Source organism: Oncorhynchus mykiss, chromosome 25 (genome assembly GCF_013265735.2).
Source record: "Oncorhynchus mykiss isolate Arlee chromosome 25, USDA_OmykA_1.1, whole genome shotgun sequence".
NCBI classification, from domain to species: Eukaryota; Metazoa; Chordata; class Actinopteri; order Salmoniformes; family Salmonidae; genus Oncorhynchus; species Oncorhynchus mykiss.
The window spans coordinates 27,003,862-27,026,206 of record NC_048589.1 but is presented as its reverse complement, the minus strand read 5'-3'; the positions used below and the strand labels follow the sequence as shown (position 1 = coordinate 27,026,206).

Here is a 22,345-nt window from a genome sequence, read left to right as displayed (position 1 = left end):
TATAAGTACATTTTTAGGTTTGTATCATTGTCATTTAGATATAATTTTGATAAACCACATGACCACGATTGAGATATGAAAACATTATAAACTGGCAAGCAGATCAATAGAAGTGGTAAGATAAATTGGCATTCCACATGAGAAAGGACTCATCGTGTACCCTATTACCGGCAACTTCAGGAGAGTAAAGCCAGATTCTGAGAAAGCCAGTAGGAGTGGATGTTGGATGGTCGGGTCAGGTTAAATTTTTCTTCTTCTTGTTATCTTGATCTCAGGCTCCCTCGACTCATGTGTCTTATTTCATCAAACAGTGCGCTTAAAGCATCAGACAAGCTCAATGCATATATAGTTGATTTTAGGGTGTGTATATGAAAACATTTCGACAAAGATTTTCATTTAGGCGGGGACAGTCCTAGATGTGTTAAGCCAAACTTTACTCCATAACTAAATTTATGCTTGCATAAACAAAGGAGCTGAGTACTTATGCAACGACTCGATTTTAGTTGTTCTTTAAAAAAAAACTTAAATATATTAAAAAAAAATCTTCCACTTGACAGAGTATTTACTGTAAATTGCTGACAAAGTCAATCCATTTTAATCTCACTTTGTAACACAAAATGTAAAGAAATCCAAGGGTTCTGAATACTTTTGCAATGCACTATACTGTAGACAAATAGATAACTGAAGCACAAATGCATGCACGCTCAGAGATGAACAGCTCATGAGCTTCACCAACAGCAGATTTCAATTTAACATGGAAAATAAATGTGTTTACGCAACAAATAATAGTGCATTGTGTCACTTTGAATCAATTAGTTTCTCTAATCAAACTGAATTGTTTCAAACTAAAACGTATCGTTCCTATATCATATCGGAGCCCATGTACAGTGGGGCAAAAAAGTATTTAGTCAGCCACCAATTGTGCAAGTTCTCCCACTTAAAAAGATGAGAGAGGCCTGTAATTTTCATCATAGGTACACTTCAAATGACAGACAAAATGAGAAAAAAAATCCAGAGAAATCACATTGTACGATTTTTAATGAATTTATTTGCAAATTATGGTGGAAAATAAGTATTTGGTCAATAACAAAAGTTTCTCAATACTTTGTTATATACCCTTTGTTGGCAATGACAGAGGTCAAACATTTTCTGTAAGCCTTCACAAGGTTTTCACACACTGTTGCTGGTATTTTGGCCAATTCCTCCATGCAGATCTCCTTTAGAGCAGTGATGTTTTGGGGCTGTTGCTAGGCAACACGGACTTTCAACTCCCTCCAAAGATTTTCTATGGGGTTGAGATCTGGAGACTGGCTAGGCCACTCCAGGACCTTGAAATGCTTCTTACGAAGCCACTCCTTTGTTGCCCGGGCGGTGTGTTTGGGATCATTGTCATGCTGAAAGACCCAGCCACGTTTCATCTTCAATGCCCTTGCTGATGGAAGGAGGTTTTCACTCAAAATCTCACGGTACATGGCCCCATTCATTCTTTCCTTTACACGGATCAGTCGTCCTGGTCCCTTTGCAGAAAAACAGCCCCAAAGCATGATGTTTCCACCCCCATGCTTCACCGTAGGTATGGTGTTCTTTTGATGCAATTCAGCATTCTTTGTCCTCCAAACACGACGAGTTGAGTTTTTACCAAAAAGTTATATTTTGGTTTCATCTGACCATATGACATTCTCCCAATCTTCTTCTGGATCATCCAAATGCTCTCTAGCAAACTTCAGACGGGCCTGGATATGTACTGGCTTAAGCAGGGGGACACGTCTGGCACTGCAGGATTTGAGTCCCTGGCGGCGTAGTGTGTTACTGATGGTAGGCTTTGTTACTTTGGTCCCAGCTCTCTGCAGGTCATTCACTAGGTCCCCCCGTGTGGTTCTGGGATTTTTGCTCACCGTTCTTGTGATCATTTTGACACCACGGGGTGAGATCTTGCGCGGAGCCCCAGATCGAGGGAGATTACCAGTGGTCTTGTATGTCTTCCATTTCCTAATAATTGCTCCCACAGTTGATTTCTTCAAACCAAGCTGCTTACCTATTGCAGATTCAGTCTTCCCAGTCTGGTGCAGGTCTACAATTTTGTTTCTGGTGTCCTTTGACAGCTCTTTGGTCTTGGCCATAGTGGAGTTTGGAGTGTGACTGTTTGAGGTTGTGGACAGGTGTCTTTTATACTGATAACAAGTTCAAACAGGTGCCATTAATACAGGTAACGAACGAGTGGAGGACAGAGGAGCCTCTTAAAAGAAGTTACAGGTCTGTGAGAGACAGAAATCTTGCTTGTTTGTAGGTGACCAAATACTTATTTTCCACCATAATTTGCAAATAAATTGATTAAAAATCCTACAATGTGATTTTCTGGATTTTTTTTCTCATTTTGTCTGTCATAGTTGAAGTGTACCTATGATGAAAATTACAGGCCTCTCATCTTTTTAAGTGGGAGAACTTGCACAATTGGTGGCTGACTAAATACTTTTTTGCCCCATTGTATCTAGATACTTATCAAAATGTTTTGAAAGGGAAATATGTAGGTAGGAACATCCTTTAACAGCCATTTCCACTCTCAAATCTACCTTTGTTGTAAAGAGGGAAGTAGGGAGGAGAAACCAATTACATCTGCAGATCAGTTACATTCTGGAAACATCGTTGGGAGGAATGGCTATGAGGAACTTAGGTCAGAAGGTCAAAGTAAGACCTCACTGGCAAGAAATGTTGGACATTTCCCTTTGATGTCAGGGTCCATTTCCTCTTCCTCTGTTGCTAGGCAGAACACTGCAATCTAGGAAACCCAAAGAAATGCATTTTTGTTTGGTTTGATATACTTCTGGCTTAATGTGTTTTGGTGAGAGATAAGTCTGTTCACATTAAGCTCAGAGAGGAGATGTAGACCGAGTGTTTCAAATTCAACATCATTAGGGTGAAATGACTTAACACTATAGAAAAAATTGAAAGGTAGATGAGAATCTCCATCACAGATAAAAGGAGAGAGGAGTGCTCCAGCCATCCCCCTCCCCAAGATCAAGGAGACAACAGAGGCAGGCTGGGTAGTTCTGCTCCGCTCCAGTGCTGGGCTCAACACAGTAACGTCAATCAGAGCATTCCCACAGGCCACACAGCCCTCAGTTGGCCACCCTCTCCCCCATCAGCACAGACCATGGAAACAGCAGGACTCCTGCTTCCATCCACTCTGCCTGGGCTGCTTCAAAGCATCACTTCTATACATACTAATTTGAGTAATTGGGCGAAAGCAGAGACAATTCTCATTCAACAGACATTTAGGTATTACACTTAAAATACAGAAATTCCCTTCCCCATTCTATTCCAACTTATTGTAGGTGTTCAGTGTAAAAAAAAATGGGCTGTATATACAGAGCTCAATGAGCAGGTATTATCAGAGGTGAAACCCTAAACAGTTTTCCAGAGGAGAAGGCAACACTAGTCTTTAGTAAACATTGCTGCTGCTGTTATGTTAGGGGAGCCCTTCAGTGTTCTGCTCTTGTACTATGGGTTGAGGCCCCACAGGCACATAGAAGTCTGCTAGCAGCTAGTCCTGAGCACCAGACTTCTGCAATAGCCTGGGGACACAGCCTCACAGCTAGAGGCCCTTGAAGGTGTCACAGCTATGAACAGTCTGGCGATATAGCAAGCAAGCAAGCAAGCTAGCTACCTAGCTAGCTACCCACCTACCTACCTAAACAAACAGCAGACAGAGTGAGGATATTACCAGGCTATACTGGAAACATAAGACCTCACAGGGAAACACACACTGGCTACCTGGGTTGTTTTTGTCACATTAGAATGAGAACAATGAATGAAGCATGCTAAAAAGGTCCAGGTCCCTCAATATGATTCAGGTTTTGTTCTGAAATTTGCAAAATATTCTGTATAAGGATGTAATGAAATCAAATTGTATTTGTCATATGCGCCGAATACAATGTGAAATGCTTACTTACTAGAGGTCGACCGATTAATTAGGGCCAATTTCAAGTTTTTATAACAATCGGAAATGGAAGCCGCACTGCTTCTTAATTAACACAGCGCGCATCCAACCCGGAAACCAGCCGCACCAATGTGCCGGAGGATACACCGTGCACCTGGCGACCTTGGTTAGCGTGCACTGCGCCCGGCCCTCCACAGGAGTCGCTGGTGCGCGATGAGACAAGGATATCCCTACCGGCCAAACCCTCCCTAACCCGGACGACGCTAGGCCAATTGTGCGTCGCCCCACGGACCTCCCGGTCGCGGCCGGCTGCGACTGAGCGCGAACCAAGAGTCTCTGATGGCACAGCAAGCGCTGCGATACAGTAGACCACTACGCCACCCGGGAGGCCCACCTGTATTTAATCTTTATTTAACTAGGCAAGTCAGTTAAGAACACATTCGTATTTTCAATGACGGCCTAGGAACGGTGGGTTATCTGCCTTGTTCAGGGGCAGAATGACAGATTTTTACCTTGTCAGCTCAGGGATTCAATCTTGCAACCTTACGGTTAACTAATCCCAACGCTCTAACCACCTGCCTCACGAGGAGCCCGCATGTTACGCGAATGCAGTAAGAAGCCAAGGTAAGTTGCTAGCTAGCATTAAACTTAATCAATTACTAGTTATAACTACACATGGTTGATGATATTACTAGTTTATCTACCTACACTATATAAAGTGGTACATTCTGTACTAGCAGCTTCATTAAATAGTACCCGCAAAACACCAGTCTCAACGTCAACAGTGAAGAGGCGACTCCGGATGCTGGCCTTCTAGGCAGAGTTCCTCTTTCCAGTGTCTCTGTTCTTTTGCCCATTTTCATATTTTCTTTTTATTGGCCAGTCTGAAATATGGCTTTTTCTTTGAAACTCTGCCCAGAAGGCCGGCATCCCGGAGTCGCCTCTTCACTGTTGATGTTGAGAAGTGTTTTGCCGGGACTATTTAATAAAGCTGCCAGTTGAGGACTTGTGAGGCATCTGGTTCTCAAAACTAGACTCTAATGTACTTGTCCTCTTGCTCAGTTGTGCACCGGGGCCTCCCACTCCTCTTTCTACTCTGGTTAGTGCCAGTTTGCACTGTTCTGTGAAGGGAGTAGTACACATCTTTGTACCAGATCTTCAGTTTCTTGGCAATTTCTCACATGGAATATCCTTCATTTCTCAGAACAAGAATAGACTGACGAGTTTCAGAAGAAAGGCCTTTGTTTCTGGTCATTTTGAGCCTGTAATCAAACCCACAAATGCTGATGCTACAGATACTCAACTAGTCTAAAGAAGGCCAATTGATTTGCTTCTTTAAATCAGCACAACCATTTTCAGCTTTGCTAACATAATTGCAAAAGAGTTTTGTAATGATCAAATTAGCCATTTAAAATTATAAACCTAGCTAACACAATGTGCCATTGGAACACAGGAGTGATGGTTGCTGATAATGGGCCTCTGTATGCCTATGTAGATATTCCTTTAAAAATCTGCCGTTGCCAGCTACAATAGTCATTTACAACATTAACAATGTTTACACTGCATTTATGATCAATTTGATGTAATTTTAAATGGACAAAAATGTTTGCTTTTCTTTCAAAAACAAGGACATTTCTAAGTGACACCAAACTTTTGAACGGTAGTGTATATATCGTAAATTGTCCATAAATCTTAATAGAAAAATGTAAATATGATTTTCAGGCGATATCGCCCAGCCCTAGTGGGTGTGTACACTCCTGTGTGTGTGTGTGTGTGTGTGTGTGTAGACACTCCTGTGTGTGTGTGAGAGAGAGAGATCCCTCAGAGCTGAAACACCCACCACTAGGTCTACCAATTCACCATTCAGAGTGAATGCTACAGCAGGCTGGAAAAAGGCATTCCTGCCTCCATGTTAACCCCACCCCCCACTACTCTTCTCTCCTTTATTGACAGAGTGATGACACCTCCCCTGAACTCCCACTCCACTCCCCTCACCCTTTCCCAAACCCCCACTGTCCATTTAAGGGATGTAGTCTTGTGGAACCATCCCCTTCCCAGCTGTTCCACTCTCCTTTGCTAGGAGATAAGGCTGAGGCTGACTAAGACAGGGTGACATGACCAAGCCCTTATGAGTGGGGAGTGTGGAGGTCTGGGAGCCGTGATTTTTTTTAAATGTTAATTTCACCTTTATTTAACCAGGTAGGCTAGTTGAGAACAAGTTCTCATTTGCAACTGCGACCTGGCCAAGATAAAGCATAGAAATTCGACACATACAACACAGAGTTACACATGGAATAAACAAAACTGTCAAAAATACAGTAGAACAAAAGAAAACAAAAAGTCTATATACAGTGAGTGCAAATGAGGTAAGATAAGGGAGTTAAGGCAATAAATAGGCCATGGTGGCAAAGTAATTACAATATAGCAGTTAAAACACTGTAATGGTAGATGTGCAGAAGATTAATGTGCAAGTAGAGATACTGGGGTGCAAAGGAGCAAGTCAAATAAATAAATACAGTATTGGTAGGTAGATAGCCCATCTGTAAACAGCCCATCTATGTACAGGTGCAGTGATCTGCTCTGACAGCTGGTGCTTAAAGCTAGTGAGGGAGATATGTCTCCAGCTTCAGAGATTTTTGCAGTTCGTTCCAGTCATTGGCAGCAGAGAACTGGAAGGAAAGGAGGAATTGGCTTTGGGGGTGACCAATGAGATATACCTGCTGGAGCGCGCGCTACAAGTGGGTGCTGCCATGGTGATCAGTGAGCTGAGATAAGGCGGGGCTTTACCTATCAGAGACTTGTAGATAACCTGTAGCCAGTGGGTTGAAGCGAGGGCCAACTAACGAGAGCGTACAGGTCGAAATGGTGGGTAGTGTATGGGGCTTTGGTGACAAAACGGATGGCACTGTGATAGACTGCATCCAGTTTGTTGAGTAGAGTGTTGGAGGCAATTTTATAGATAACATCACCGAAGTCGAGGATCGGTAGGATGGTCAGTTTTACGAGGGTATGTTTGGCAGCATGAGTGAAGGATGCTTTGTTGCAATACAGGAAGCCAATTCTAGATTTAATGTTGGACTGGAGATGCTTAATTAATGTGAGTCTGGAAGGAGAGTTTACAGTCTAACCAGACACCTAGGTATTTGTAGTTGTCCACGTATTCTAAGTCAGAGCCGTCCATAGTAGTGATGCTAGACGGGGGGTAGTGATTGGATGAATAGCATGCATTTAGTTTTACTTGCATTTAAGAGCAGTTGAAGGCCACGGAAGGAGAGTTGTATGGCATTGAAGCTCGTCTGGAGGTTAGTTAATACAGTGTCCAAAGAGGGGCAGGAAGTATACAGAATGGTGTCTTCTGCGTAGAGGTGGATCAGAGCAACACCAGCAGCAAGAGCAACATTATTGATGTATACAGAGAAGAGAGTCGGCCAGAGGATTGCACCCTGCGGCACCCCCATAGAGACTGCCAGAGGTCCAGACAACAGGCCCCCCGATTTGACACATTGAACTCTATCAGAGTAGTAGTTGGTAAACCAGGCCAGGCAATCATTTGCGAAACCAAGGCTGTCGAGTCTGCCAATAAGAATGTTGTGATTGACAAGAGTCGAAAGCCTTGGCCAGGTCGATGAATACGGCTGCACAGTAATGTATTTTATCGATGGAGGTTATGATGTCGTTTAGAACCTTGAGCGTGGCTGAGGTGCACCCATGACCAGCTCTAAAACCAGATTGCATAGCGGAGAATGTACGGTGGGATTCGAAATGGTCGGTAATCTGTTTGTTAACTTGGCTTTCGAAGACCTTAGAAAGACAGGGTAGGATGGATATAGGTCTGTAGCAGTTTGGGTCTAGAGTATCACCCCCTTTGAAGAGGGGGATGACCGAGGCAGCTTTCCAATCTTTGGGTATCTCAGACGATACGAAAGAAAAGTTGAACAGGCTAGTAATAGGGGTTGCAACAATTTCGGCAGATCATTTTAGAAAGAGAGGGTCCAGATTATCTAGCCCGGCTGATTTGTAGGGGTCCAGATTTTGCAGCTATTTCAGAACATCAGCTATCTGAATTTGGGTAAAGGAGAAATGGTGGGGGGGTTGGTGGGTTGCTGTGGAGGGTGCCAGGCAGTTGACCGGGGTAGGGGTAGCCAGGTGGAAAGTATGGCCAGCCGTAGAGAAATGCTTATTGAAATTCTCAATTATAGTGGATTTATCAGTGGTGACAGTGTTTCCTAGCCTCAGAGCAGTGGGCAGCTGGGAGGAGGTGCTCTTATTCTCCATGGACTTCAGTGTCCCAGAACCTTTTTGAGTTAGTACTACAGGATGCAAATTTCTGTTTGAAAAAGCTAGCCTTAGCTTTCCTAACTGCCTGTGTATATTTGTTCCTAACTTACCTGAAAAGTTGCATATCACGGGGGCTGTTCGATGCTAATGCAGAACGCCACAGGATGTTTTTGTGCTGGTCAAGGGCAGACTGGTCTGGAATGAACCAAGGACTATATCTATTCCTCGTTCTACATTTTTTGTATTGGGCATGCTTGTTTAAGATGGAATAGCCAGGCATCATCTACTGACGGGATGAGGTCAATGTCATTCCAGGATACCCCGGCCAGGTCGATTAGAAAGGCCTGCTCGCAGAAGTGTTTTCGGGAGCGTTTGACAGTGATGAGGAGTGGTCGTTTGGTCGCAGACCCATTACGGGTGCAGGCAATGAGGCAGTGATCCCTGAGATCTTGATTGAAAACAGCAGAGGTGTATTTGGAAGGCGAGTTAGTTAGGATGACATCTATGAGGGTGCCCGTTGTCGTGTCTTTACTATCATTAAATTGAAGACTTAGTTTTTATCAAACATTCTCTGTAATTAGTATTACGCTATCAAACTGATTAATCATGTAACCGTAATTAACTAGGAAGTCATTGCACCAAGGAAAATATTCAGATTACAAAGTTATCATTTCCTACAATAACTTTTCAGATATTTTCATATCTGATCCTTAGTTTTCTGATTAATTAACGATTTACTTTACCTCACGTTAGTCTCATTCCAAACGTGGTAAATTGTTGGTCATCTGCACAAACCCAGTCATCCACACATCAATTGTCTTAAATTATTTATTTACTACTAACTAAGTAATTCACAGAAATGCATAAACAAATAAACAAGGTAAATATGGTTACAAGAAATGATAGGGGAATGTGCCCTAGTGGGCTACACCGGCAGAAGTGGTGGACAGAAGGGGGAGTCAGCTGAGAAGTCACTACAGAGTGATAATTATAAGAATTTAAATGCTAATCCTGCACATGAACTCTCACTCATTCGGGAACAATTGCAATCAATATATATATTTATGCTCAGTGTGTCGTCTTGATCGCTGTTGAAAAGTTTGTTTCTGTTGGAGAGTTTCGTCCTCTCTCTCTCCCTCTGTCTTGGTTGGAGGGGATAGTTCAGAGTGACATTCATTCATTCGTTATAGAATGGATGTTTCGGTGGTTGTCGTTCTTCGTGTTCAATGATATCGAATTTCTAGCAGCAGAATAGTAATTAATATCAAAGACTTGTTCTTATTCTGTCGGTATCGATAGTCTAAGAGTTTAACCACGTGGTATGTTTAAATGATTCAGCAATGGTCTGCAACCTTTGTACTCCCGTGATTGAGAGAAACATGGGCTGGTGATAATTTCTCAAAGTTGGGTTTTATTCAGAATTGCAGAAAAGGGGCTGTCCCAGGATGCCTGACCTAACTGGGCTCAGGGGCGGTCCTCTGATTTAGTTAAACTCAAAAGGGAATTGGAGTTTCCTTCATTAAACAGTCCAAAATCACATTGTAAAATTGTGTAAACAGTATCATACTCACTCATTCATCTTATACAACAATTAGATGTAAACCTCATCTGAGGCTATTATATAAACAGCGTTATGGTAATGTGGCCACACCGTCTCCCATGAGCTTCCCCAAGTTGTAACAAACGGTCCAGTTCGTAGCTGGATTCTTCACCAATCTGTTATACTTTCTCCAGAACATGAAATTTGTTCGGACCTCAAGTTCTGTGAGGTGGAAGAAATTCCTTTGTTCTCTATGAAAATTCACTCTGTCTCTTATACTGTGTGGCCATGAGGCAGGTCTTCTCCTCAGGAATTTACGACCTCTCTCTGACCACAGCAGCCTAGTTGAAGGAGGCAGGGGGAGGCAGGGAGAGGCAGGGAGAGGGCTTGCTGTACCCAAAGAGGCCAACGTCATGACACCGTGTTTACGGATTTGGAGTTGTACCTGGTAGGTTCATTGCTAATTTGTGTGAGATTGAGCGCATCAATGATGAGTATGAGATGGGATGAGGGTGAGACTAGAGCTGACAGGGATAGGGTGGCATGATGACCAAGCCCCTCTGAGGGTACAAGCAGGACTCTCCCACACACCCATGTTCCTACAGCCTTGTGGCAGCCAGGCTGCTGATATTCATGCCTGGATCACTGCTTCTATTGCCTTGTGGCAGAAGACCCATTTGAAGATCTATGAGCACAGGAAGCAGTCACTTTTCCACAGGATGTGTGGAAGACCGTACTAATGTGCTAAGCCTTCTTCCAATTTCCCTAACGTCAGTCTAATGTTTGGAACCAATGTCACAGAGGACATGTTGGCAGCAAATGTTGTGCTAAAGTAAAACAGATGCCTCTCCAAGACAGTTAAATAACAGACATGGCAGAACCGTCCCATATGGCAATTAAACTGTGGAGCCACGCAGACAGACGTCGCCCACTTAGCAATCTGGAGCAAAGACAAAGAGTGAGATCACTGAGATACCACACCAGACCGCCCACCCAGCCATACAATCAAAAACACACTGGCTGCCTGTGGCATGAAATAACTTGGACAATAACTCACTCAGTCAGGATGTGGACTGGCTGAATCTAGACTAGAGGGTGTTCTTCATGTGTCTCACATGCAAACCTCATCAGCCATGTTGCGTGTGCGAGCATTGAAAAATAAAAGCACACATAAGTAAAATTTCACTCATGTGTGTGAAGTAGCGTCTGCGTAGCCAAGACCTAAAACAGAACTTGGTTCTATTTGAGACGCTCCACGCGCTCCAAGTTCAAGCCTCATTGGATATGGAAAATACAAATCCACATGGATGCTTCAAAGATAAACAAGGAGCTATTTCTTTAATTAACTAGGTTTCCCTTTTTATTCGCGGATTAATCATCTGAGTAGAGAAAACACACGATTTTGTATGACTCCGGGTCAAAATTCTACAAATAACTAGGGAAGGGAGTTTGAAAAAATTTCACTATTCAAATAGTATCATACATTTTTGTAGGATATCCGGATATTCAAAATACATGTGGCTTTTTAAAAACATACGTTTTTAACCTGATCACAGCTACGCGAGGGAGAGGCTGGTACTCTATTGCTGCAGCTCTCATCTGTGTGATCAGATGGAGTGAGAACTCAGCCACAGTCATAACAGTGTTGACTGGAGTAGCCTAGAGAAGCTAGCTAGGCTTTGAGGCCACATGCTGTGCTTTCTCCCCAACCCCATTTAGTTGTAGCCAACTCTTCCTTTTAAACTTTTAAATCCGTCATTTTTTCCATCTTGCATTGCATTAGTGAACTCTCACTCCACTTGATACACATTGAGCCGCTTTGATTGGCCAACATTACTCAATTAATAATTTGAAATGTCATGGAATATCATTGTATGTAACAGGGTCACATGGATATTTTAATGTAACAATTTGACAAAGAACCATCTAAAAATAGGACCACATGCATGGCAGGTAAAATCACAACCCAGGACAAACTAGCTAGTTAGTTAAATTTCTATGAGTGTCTGTGTTTCCACCTGCCTCTAAATTAATATAGTTGCTTTCGATATTTTAACCTTTGTGTCATGATCGATCTAGTGTGGATAGACAAAATCCATATGCGAGCAATGGCGTACGCACGATCATGGCCCGTGTAGTCAGCATGTCAGACCTGGGGTTCTTTATACATGTCGGATCAGACATGAGCCTCATAACTATCTAGAGAGGGTTCTCCGTGTCTCCCAGACTGTTGATGGAGCATCTTTACAGAGGTCACCATAAATGACTTGGATTAGTGTCTTGGAAATGGAAAAAATCTCAAATGCATACTTCTCGCATCCTCTCCTTAAAACCCATTGGATGAGAAAGCCAGAGGTCTCTCCCCTGACCACCTTCTCCAATGGGTTTTGAGGAGGAGGCGAGGAGAGAGGAAGCAAGGAGGATGCAATCAAGATTCTCCCACACGACCCAAGAACCTCATTCATCAGTTTCACACAGAGACAAAACTGTCTTTAAAACCAACCAGTTACCGCACAGAATGCAGCTTGTGCATTCTGTGACGACCATCCCACTCTGTCTGCCATATTCTTTCTCTTTGCTCTTGTTTTCCTTATTAGGATGTCGGTGGGCGGAGCAGGGAGGGTCATCAGCGAAATGGGACACACGTGGGCCCAGGTGTGTCCTGGGATATATACACCTCTTCCCCATTCATTGAGGCGACTCTCTCCATGCAGACACACTGATTTGGGTTGTGGCATTTTTTAGTTTTTGTTTCGCTTGGGCACCTTTCAACACCCCTCGTTAAAACATCTATGCTTGCAAAATCTCACACTACATTCACCATTGTTTATAGGTCACTTCAGTCATTAAATATTTTTTGTTATTCCTTTTTTCAAGCCGGTTTGTGACAATTCATTTTGTCATATGACTACATTGGCAGGAAGAGGAGAACCAAGAGTGACACCAGGTTGTGAGACAGAGTTGTAACTCATAGGAAAGCAGGTGAAGTTTGAAGGGCACAAGAGGGTGTGTGGTGTGCATCCTGAGTGGATGCAGGGCAAGGAGTGGGAGATGTGTAGAAACCTGCTTTGGGTACTCTACGTGTGCTGTGCCACTTTGCAGGATGGGGCCGAGCTTCCAGAAGTTTCATGACATGTTGTAGGCTGAATGCAAACACTAAAGTGACAGTGTGAAATATGAATGTCCTACAAATCTTTTGTCGCTGAACAATGTTGTATCTTCTCTCGGTCTCTAATACTTGTTATATTCACTGAATTGTTTTCAAAAGTAGGCTACTATTTCAACATTTTGTCAGGCCTCAGCTGTATTTTTATTTTTATTAAGTCTCTGAATAATTAGCATTTTTATGTTAACTTCTTTGGGGTAGGGGGCAGCTTGGATGAGAAACGTGCCAAAATTAAGCTGCCTGCTACTCAGCCGTAAAAGCTAGAATATGCATATAATTAGTAAATTTGGATAGAGAACACTCTGAAGTTTCTAACACAGTTTGAATGATGTCTGTATAACAGAACTCAGGCAAAAACCTGAGAAAAAAAATCCAACCAGGAAGTGGGAAATCTGAGGTTTGTAGTTTTTCCACTCAGCCCCCATTGAAGATTCACTTCCCAAGGCTTCCACTTGATGTCAACAGTATTTAGAACCTGTTTTGAGGATTCTACTCTAAAGGAGGGGCTCATAAAGGCTCTTTGAGTGAGTGGTCTGGCAGAGTGCAACAGCCTCGGTACGGCGCGCTCACGTGAAAGGTAGCTACATTCCACTTCATTTGTACAGACCAAGGAATTGTCCGGTTGGAACATTAATTAAGTTTTATGTTAAAAACATCCTAAAGATTGATTCCATACTTAGTTTGGCATGTTTCTACGGGCTGTAATGGAACTTTTTTAACTTTTTGTCCGACGTTCAGCGCGACCTGAACGCGCTTTTGGATTTGTTTACCAAACCCTCTAACAAAAGAAGATATTTGGACATAACTGATGGACATTATCGAACAAATAAAACATTTATGGTGGAACTGGGATTCCTGGGAGTGCATTCTGATGAAGATCAAAGGTAAGTGAATATTTAAAAATGCTATTTCTGAGTAATGTTGACTACCCAATATGGCGGGTATCTTTTTGGCTGCTTTATTGTCTAAAGGCTGTACTCAAGATTATTGCATGGTTTGCTTACTCCGTAAAGTTTTAAAAAAAAATCTGACAGAGCGGTTGCATTAAGGAGAAGTTTATCTAAAGTTCCATGTATAATAGTCGTCTCTTTATCAATGTTTATTATGAGTATTTCTGTAAATTGAGGTGGCTCTCTACAATATCACTGCATGTTTTAGAACTACTGAACGTAACGCGCCATTGTAAACTCAGATTATTTTTATATAAATAGGAACTTTATCAAACATACATGTATGGTGTAACACGAAGTCCTATGAGTGTCATCTGATGAAGATCAAAGGTTAGTGATCAATTTTCTCTTTCTGCTTTTTGTGACTCCTCTCTTTGGCTGGAAAAAATGATTGTTTTTCTGTGGCTTGGTGGTGACCTAAAAATTGTTGGTGGTGCTTTCGCTGTAAATCCTTTTTGAAAATAGACAATGTGGCTGGATTAACAAGAATTGTATCTTTAAAAATGGTGTAAAATACTTGTATGCTTGATGAATTTTAATTATGACGTTTTTGTTGTTTTAAATTTGGCACCCTGCACTTTCACTGGCTGTTCCGGGGGGGGGGGGGGGGGGGGGGGGGGGGGGGGGGTTCCGCTAGCCAGTCCTAGACAGGTTAAAGACGTAAGTATCGTTGTCACAAAGTCTACTTTGTGTGGGTTTTGAAATACTTCCTGAATATTGTCCTCTGGTCACATTTTGGATAATAATACAAAAAAATGTAAATATTTACAAGTATAATTATACTTGGTGCAATTTAGTCAAATTTACTACAATTTAAATACTGTAGGGTTTTGAGTGTTCGTGTCTAAACAATGGAAGGCTAAATTAGTTACTCCTATTGGCATGAATGTGGTGTCATTAAGAGGTTGTGCTCTTAAACTAAGTTGGCTAAAAAAAAACATTTTGTTTAAGATTTGTTTAAGACTACCAAGAAACACCCTGTGTGACCCTGATTTATCCCACGCCGGTCAGGCACTCTCCCTCTCGCAGACAAACGTCAGAACGGTCAATTAAACACTAGGACTCGTAATCTATGGCACAGGAATGTAAAAAAATCTAACTCCAAGGCCTTGTTTTTGTGTTTCCCATGGCAGCAGTCTCAGGAGGGCGGTTTCCTGTACTCGGGGAGAGGAGACATTGAGGCTTCAGGAGGTAAGCGAGCAAGAAGAGGGGAAGAGGGGTGTGTTAGGTAGAAGAAAATCCAGTGGCTCTTGTCCTGGTCTCTAGAGCTTTACAGATGTTTTGCTAACAGTGAGCAGGTTGAGAAACTGAACACCGCTGGGAACCGGGAAAGCAAGCCAGTTGGGCACCTGCAAAAAAGGAGAGAGGAAGGTAGTGTAGAGCCAGGAGGCCAGCTCAGGGATGCCCCTCCCTCTGCCCCAAACCCAGCTGCAATGCAGAGCAACACACTCCATACTGCACCAAGCTACAGTCAGACAAGCCAAAAACCATCTGCCTAATGCGTTTGCTGGCTAGGCTGTTTTCATAAGATGAATGCCTGTGCCATATGTAGGTCCATTTGCATGTTGATATGAGCATAACATATAAACCAACCTACACACAGCACAGGGGATATATAAACTCAGCAAAATATGTCCTCACTGTCAACTGCGTTTATTTTCAGCAAACTCAACATGTGTAAGTATTTGTATGAACATAAGATCCAACAACTGAGACAAACTGAACAAGTTCCACAAACATGTGACTAACAGAAATTGAATAATGTGTCCCTGAACAAAGGTGGGGGGTCAAAATCAAAAGTCAGTAAGTATATGGTGTGGCCACCAGCTGCATTAAGTACTGCAGTACATCTCCTAATTGACTGCACCAGATTTGCCAGCTCTTGCTGTGAGATGTTACCCCACTCTTCCACCAAGGCACCTGCAAGTTCCCTGACATTTCTGGAGGGAATGGCCCTAGCCCTCACCCTCCGATCCAACAGGTCCCAGACGTGCTCAATGGGATTGAGATCCGGGCTCTTCGGTGGCCATGGCAAAATTGACATTCCTGTCTTGCAGGAAATCACACACAGAACGAGCAGTATGGCTGGTGGCATTGTCATGCTGGAGGGTCATGTTAGGATGAGCCTGCAGGAAGGGTACCACATGAGGGAGGAGGATGTCTTCCCTGTAACGCACAGCGTTGAGATTGCCTGCAATGACAACAAGCTCAGTCCAATAATGCTGTGGCACACCGCCCCAGACCATGACGGACCCTCCACCTCCAAATCGATCCCGCTCCAGAGTACAGGCCTCGGTGTAACGCTCATTCCCTCGACGATAAATGCAAATCTGTCCATCACCACTTGTGAGACAAACCGCGACTCGTCAGTGAAGAGGCAGCAAAGGTGGGTTTGTGCCCATAGGCGACGTTGTTGCCGGTGATGTCTGGTGAAGACCTGCCTTACAACAGGCCTACAAGCCCTTAGTCCAGCCTCTCTCAGCCTTTTGCGGACAGTCTGAGCACTGATGGAAGGATTGTGTATTCCTGGTGTAACTCGGGCAGTTGTTGTTGCCATCCTGTATCTGTACCGCAGGTGTGATGTTCGGATGTACCGATCCTGTGCAGATGGTGTTACACATGGTCTGCCACTGCGAGGACGATCAGCTGTCCGTTCTGTCTCCCCATAGCGCTGTCTTAGGCGTCTCACAGTACGGACATAGCAATTTATTGCCCTGGCCACATCTGCAGTCCTCATGCCTCAGGCACGTTCACGCAGATTAGCAGGGACCCTGGGCATCTTTCATTTGGTGTTTTTCAGTCAGTAGAAAGACCTCTTTAGTGTCCTAAGTTTTCATAACTGTGACCTTAATTGCCTGTAAGGTGTTAGTGTCTTAACGACCATTCCACAGGTGCATGTTCATTAATTGTTTATGGTTCATTTGAACAAGAATGGGAAACCATGTATAAACCCTTTACAATGAAGATCTGTGAAGTTAATAGAATTTTTACAAAATATCTTTGAAAGACAGGGTCCTGAAAAAGGGCTGTTTCTTTTTTTGCTGAGTTTATTTGGTACAAATCATTCCTTAAGTTCTAGACCTCAGCTGAATTTGGTAATGAATGGTGTGGCTGTTGAACAAGTTCAGGAGACTAAATTACTTAGCGTTACTTTCAATGGTCAAACAAATATAGATTCAATGGTTATAAAGATGGGGAGAGGTCTGGCCGTAATGAAGAGATGCTCTGCTTTTTTTGACACCACATTGCAAAAAGTAAGTTCTGCAGGCTCTAGTTTTGTCTAATCTAATCTTGATATTGTCCAGTCTTGTGGTCAAGTGCTGCAAGGAAAGACCTAGTTAAGCTGCAGCTGGCCCAGAACAGAGCGGCATGTTTTTTTCCTTAATTGTAATCAGAGGGCTGATATAAATACTATGCATGCCAGTCTCTCTTTGCTAAGAGTTGATGAGACTGACTGCATCACTACTTTTTATAAGAAACTGTTAAATCCCAAATTATTTGCATAGTCAACTTACAAAGACTTTTCCAACCATCTTTTCAGTCCCCAAATCCAGACCAAATTCAAGAAAGCGTACAGTATTATATAGAGCCCTTATTGCATGGAATATCCGTCCATCTAATTTCTCAAATTAACAGCAAACCTGGTTTAAAAAAACAGACAAAGCAACACCTTGCAGCACAACGCCTCTCCCCTGCTTGACCTAGATAGTTTGTGTATGCATTGATGTAGGCATTGATGTAGGCAACATGTGCCTTAATTTAAAAAAATCTATTTCTGTCTTTGAGCGGCTCTTATCTATTGATGTTCTGTATTATGTTTTGTGTGGACCCCAGGAAGAGTAGCTGCTGCTTTTGCAACAGCTAATGGGGATCCTAATCAAATACCCCGCACACTGACTCGGTACCGGTACCCCCTGTATATAGCCTCGTTACTTTTTATCATGTATTTATTTTATTAGTTAATATTTTAATTCTTCTTGAACTGAGCTGTTGGTTAAGGGCTTGTAAGAATTTAACGGTAAGCTCTACACTTGTTGCGCATGTGACAAAGTTTGATTTGATACTTCAAATTATGGAGTCATGTTACAGTGAGGGGGCACTGCCTGACTCTCCAGACAATAGCTGGGGTGAGTATGAGGGAACCAAAAAATGCTGCCACCCCCCGCCGTGTTCCCATTGTCTGTGTTCTGGTAGGACACTTTATGGTGCAGCACAGAGTGTAATTTGGGAGCTAATCTAATTTGGGGAGAGAATAGAAGGGGTGAGTCAGGGTGACAGACACAGATGATCCCTGTGAGTGAATAGGGGCCTTGCCTGCTGTCTGACCTACAGTGCGTACTGTATATAGGGCTCAATGGGATGAGAACAAGTCATCATAATATCTTCACATGCCTGTCTCCCATTTCTGGATGGAATTGAGGCACCAACAGCCCAGTCTGGGTGGCTTAAGCAAGGAAATGCGAGACAGACGTTAGCCTGGATTTAGGTCTAAACCTATGCTGTATTAGATTTGGCAGTTATAGTTAGTTAATCCTGGATGGGATGCCACAAGGAGGACCCCACCCCTTGCCACACGCACAAATACGGTCACATTCATTCTACACACACACACACACACACACACGGCTGGCCTTTTAACTTGTGAACTGGTGTTTTTAGCGTATTATCAATCCTTACGGTGCATAGTTTAAAGCATTTATAACAGCATAGGGTCTAGATGAAAGGGAAAGATACTACTTTTTGGTCAAGTTGCCAGGTCACCACCACTTGTAGTGTATAGTTAGGGGTTGGTGTGAGGGAATGTAACACTGCCTTCTAGGCCATGCTTTCTATAAGCATGTCAGATGGAAGCTGTGTTTGGTAAAGCTGTGAAACAGTTTTCGGTTTAACTCAACCTAGGCTCATTATCAAATAAATGTCCTATGTGACTAATACACATGCACACATACCTGCACACACACAAGATTGGTGCCTTGGATTTATGGTTAACAAACAACCTCAATAGAGAAGTGATAGGTTGTTGAGAGATTAGTCATTATACTGCCCTCCTACCAATATCCTTCACAACTGAGGAGTGATCTAATCTGCATCCCAAATAGCACACTGTTCCCTACATAGGGCTCTGGTCAAAAGTAGTGCACTATAGGGGAATAGGGTGCCATATGGGACTCAGCCATTTTACTTAGCAACAGTAACCCTCCCTGTTACAGCCACTAACCGTTTCTCTCAGACGGTGGCACACATACAAAAGGCCATTCTGCAGTGACCATTTCTTATCTACCCAGGCCTTCTGGGCATGCGCTTGTGTGGTCAGATCATTGTCCAGACCTCACTGAACTAACACAGGCACCCTAAGGTGATAAATGGGGGGATGGAAGAAGAGAGGCCTGCAACCAGAGAGCTTGATCATTCCATGGTAATTCTATGTAGTATGCTGATTGCCATAGATAAATCAATGTCAGGGTCAATATAGAATCATGGTAAAGCACAATCAGATCTGTGTGACATATGATGGGAACCTGAGGTTAAAAGTTCAATTAGGTTGTTTCTGTTCACTTGGAGCTGTTTCCTGTCCTCCACTCTGCCTTATCTAACTGCGTAAACACAAAAACAGGTAACATCACTTTTGCACAGCTGGCATTTACTTATATTGCCTTGGCTCCAAGTCAGAGCAGGTCCACCAAAGTCATGGTGCAGTGAAACATGGGTGCTGAACCACCTAGAAAAGTCTGAGCCTTTAGGGTAAAACACTGGGGTAAATCCTCAGTGGAAATGTATCAACAAAAGGGAGTTAACAGAGTTTGTGTGAAAGCAGATCAGGCAGAGTAGAGGACAGGACACCACTGGGACCAATTTAAGATCAGTCATCTGAAACTTATGGAGAGATGCATCACGAGCACACTCACAGACGAGGCTGTGATGGGTGTTAAAACAAGAACCTTGTCCTCACCCACCTGAATGAGGGGAGATTAGGCGTTTGTGTATCAGGGACGGCGTGAGCCAGTACAGGACTGGAGTGACTTATACCAAGAGTGTGCAAAGCTGTCATCAATGCAAAGGGTGGCTATCTTGAAGAAACTCAAATATAAAATAGTTTGATTTAAAACTTTTTTGGGTTACTACATGATTCCATGTGTGTTATTTCATAGTTTTGATGTCTTCACTATTATTCTACAATGTAGAAAATAGTCAAACAAAAATGTTTATTTTTTATTTTTTAAATGGAATGAGTAGGTGAGTCCAAACGACTGGTACTCTATACTAAATAATGTGACATTTGTTTTGATTTAGAATGGACCATAATCATGCACCAGTATTGAAACGGGGGGGGGGGGGGATTGGTCCCATGTTTCGAAGAGCTGAAATAAAAGATCCCCAAAATGTTCCATATGCACAACAACCTTCTCTCAAATGATGTGCACAACTTTGTTTACATCCCTGTTAGTGATTATTTCTCCTTTGCCAAGACATTCCATCCACCTGATAGGTGTGGCATATCAGAAGCTGATTAAAATGGCATGATTCTTACACAGGTGCAACTTGTGCTGGGGACAGTAAAATGCCACTAAAATGTGCAGTTTTGTCACAACACAATGCCACAGATGTGTCAAGTTGAGGGAGCGTGCAATTGGCATGCTGACTGGAGGAATGTCCATCAAAGCTGTTGCCAGAGAACTTCATCTTAATTTCTCTATCAATATTATTAGCAGTACGTCCAACCTGCCTCACAACCACGTCAGCCCTGGACTTCCACATCATGTGTGGGATGCTCTGGAGCGACGTGTACGACAGCGTGTTCCAGTTCCGGCCAATATCCATCAGCTTGGCCCAGCCATTGAAGGTCTGGACAACATTCCACAATCAAACGCTTGATCTACTCTATGTGAAGGAGATGTGTCGCGCTGCTTGAGAAAAATAGTGTTCATACCAGATTAGGACTGCTTTTCTGGTCCACGTCCTACTTTTTTTAAGGTATCTGTGACCAACAGATGCATATCTGTATTCCCAGTCATGTGAAATCTATAGATTATGGCCTAATGAATTTATTTAAATTGACTGGTTTCCTTAAATTAACTAATATTTTTGTTCAGTGTAGATGGGAAACCGAGGAGACAAAAGGAGGAATGCTGTTGAAAGAGGTCAACCAAGAACCAAATGGGTCCCTCTTCTCTGCCTCACCGTGTGTGTGTGTGTGTGTGTAGTGGATTTCACCCACTTAATTACAGTGGCCAGAAAGTGTAAGCCTTTCCTCGGGAAGACTAGCAATCATGATTCACAATGAAACTACTTGTCTTCATCTGACGATGGAGATAGAAGGCCTTTCCTCACACTTTCACTTTTTCAAGATTACTTTAACTACAGGTCATGAGTAAAACAGACTACCATTGTTTTCAGTTATGCAAAGATTTCTGATGTAGGCTAATTTTCATTAATGACGGACCTACCCGCCACAAATATTGCAAACATTTCAACATCTTCAGTCATGAAAACACATTGATTTTAGTAGTTGTTTGAGAATCGAGATATCACTGGAAGGACAGCAGACAAAACAATAAGGAGAGAAAGCGATTCCTCCAGGGATAACTACCACAACTCAGCAGCCAGGCCTAATCCCCATGATCAGGACGCACACACACACCGCTGTCTGATCACCAAGACCACACACACCTCCTAACTCTACCCGTGGACAAGGTGCAAGTGAGTGAGTAAGCAGCTATACTTTCAGTTTGATATGGTGAGCACCATTCAAAGTGATCAGGAAAAAAGGAAAGGTGCGTGAGGTGAGTGGGAGGGAAGTGGAGAGAGAGAACTGGGCTCACCTGGTAGTAGTTTTTGACGTGCCTGATTACAATGTTGAGGTTCTGGATTCGTAGGTTCACATCATTGTTCACATTCTTATTCACTCTCTGGTTGGTGGGGCTGGGGTCTCTGGATAAGACGAGACAAGAAATTACATGACAACCTCATAACAACTTTTTAAAACACAAAAACAAAAAATAAACTACAGGATTTTCCTTCACTGAGTATTATTCTGGCCCTCTGAGTGTGGTGTCAGGAAAATAACCTCACACTCAACGTCAACAAAACGAGATGATCGTGGACTTCAGGAAACAGCAGAGGGAGCACCCCCCTATCCACATCGACGAGACAATAGTGGAGAGGGTAGTAAGTTAAGGTCCTTGGCGTACACATCAAGGACAAACTGAATTGGTCCACCCACACAGACAGCGTGGTGAAGAAGGCGCAGTAGCACCTCTTCAAACTCAGGAGGGTGAAGAAATTCGGCTTGTCTCCAAAAGCACTCAAACTTTTACAGATGCACAATCAAGAGCATCCTGTCGGGCTGTATCACCGCCTGGTACGGCAACTGCTCTTCCCACAACCGTAAGGCTCTCCAGAGGGTAGTGAGTAGAGGTCGATCGATTAAATCGGAATGGCCGATTAATTAGGGCCGATTTCAAGGTTTCATAATT

General features: G+C 43.0%; 1 protein-coding gene across 4 annotated transcripts in view; it reads right to left on the bottom strand.

The window, feature by feature from the left end:
- Nucleotides 1-22,345, bottom strand: part of LOC110505721 (protein Daple) — a 111,321-nt gene that overhangs the window by 73,504 nt on the left and 15,472 nt on the right. For all 4 annotated transcript variants that reach the window (XM_036962396.1, XM_021585116.2, XM_036962394.1 and 1 more), the window contains one exon: nucleotides 21,692-21,800. In XM_036962396.1, coding sequence (XP_036818291.1) covers nucleotides 21,692-21,800 — 109 coding nt within the window. The remainder of the gene's footprint in view (nucleotides 1-21,691; nucleotides 21,801-22,345) is intronic.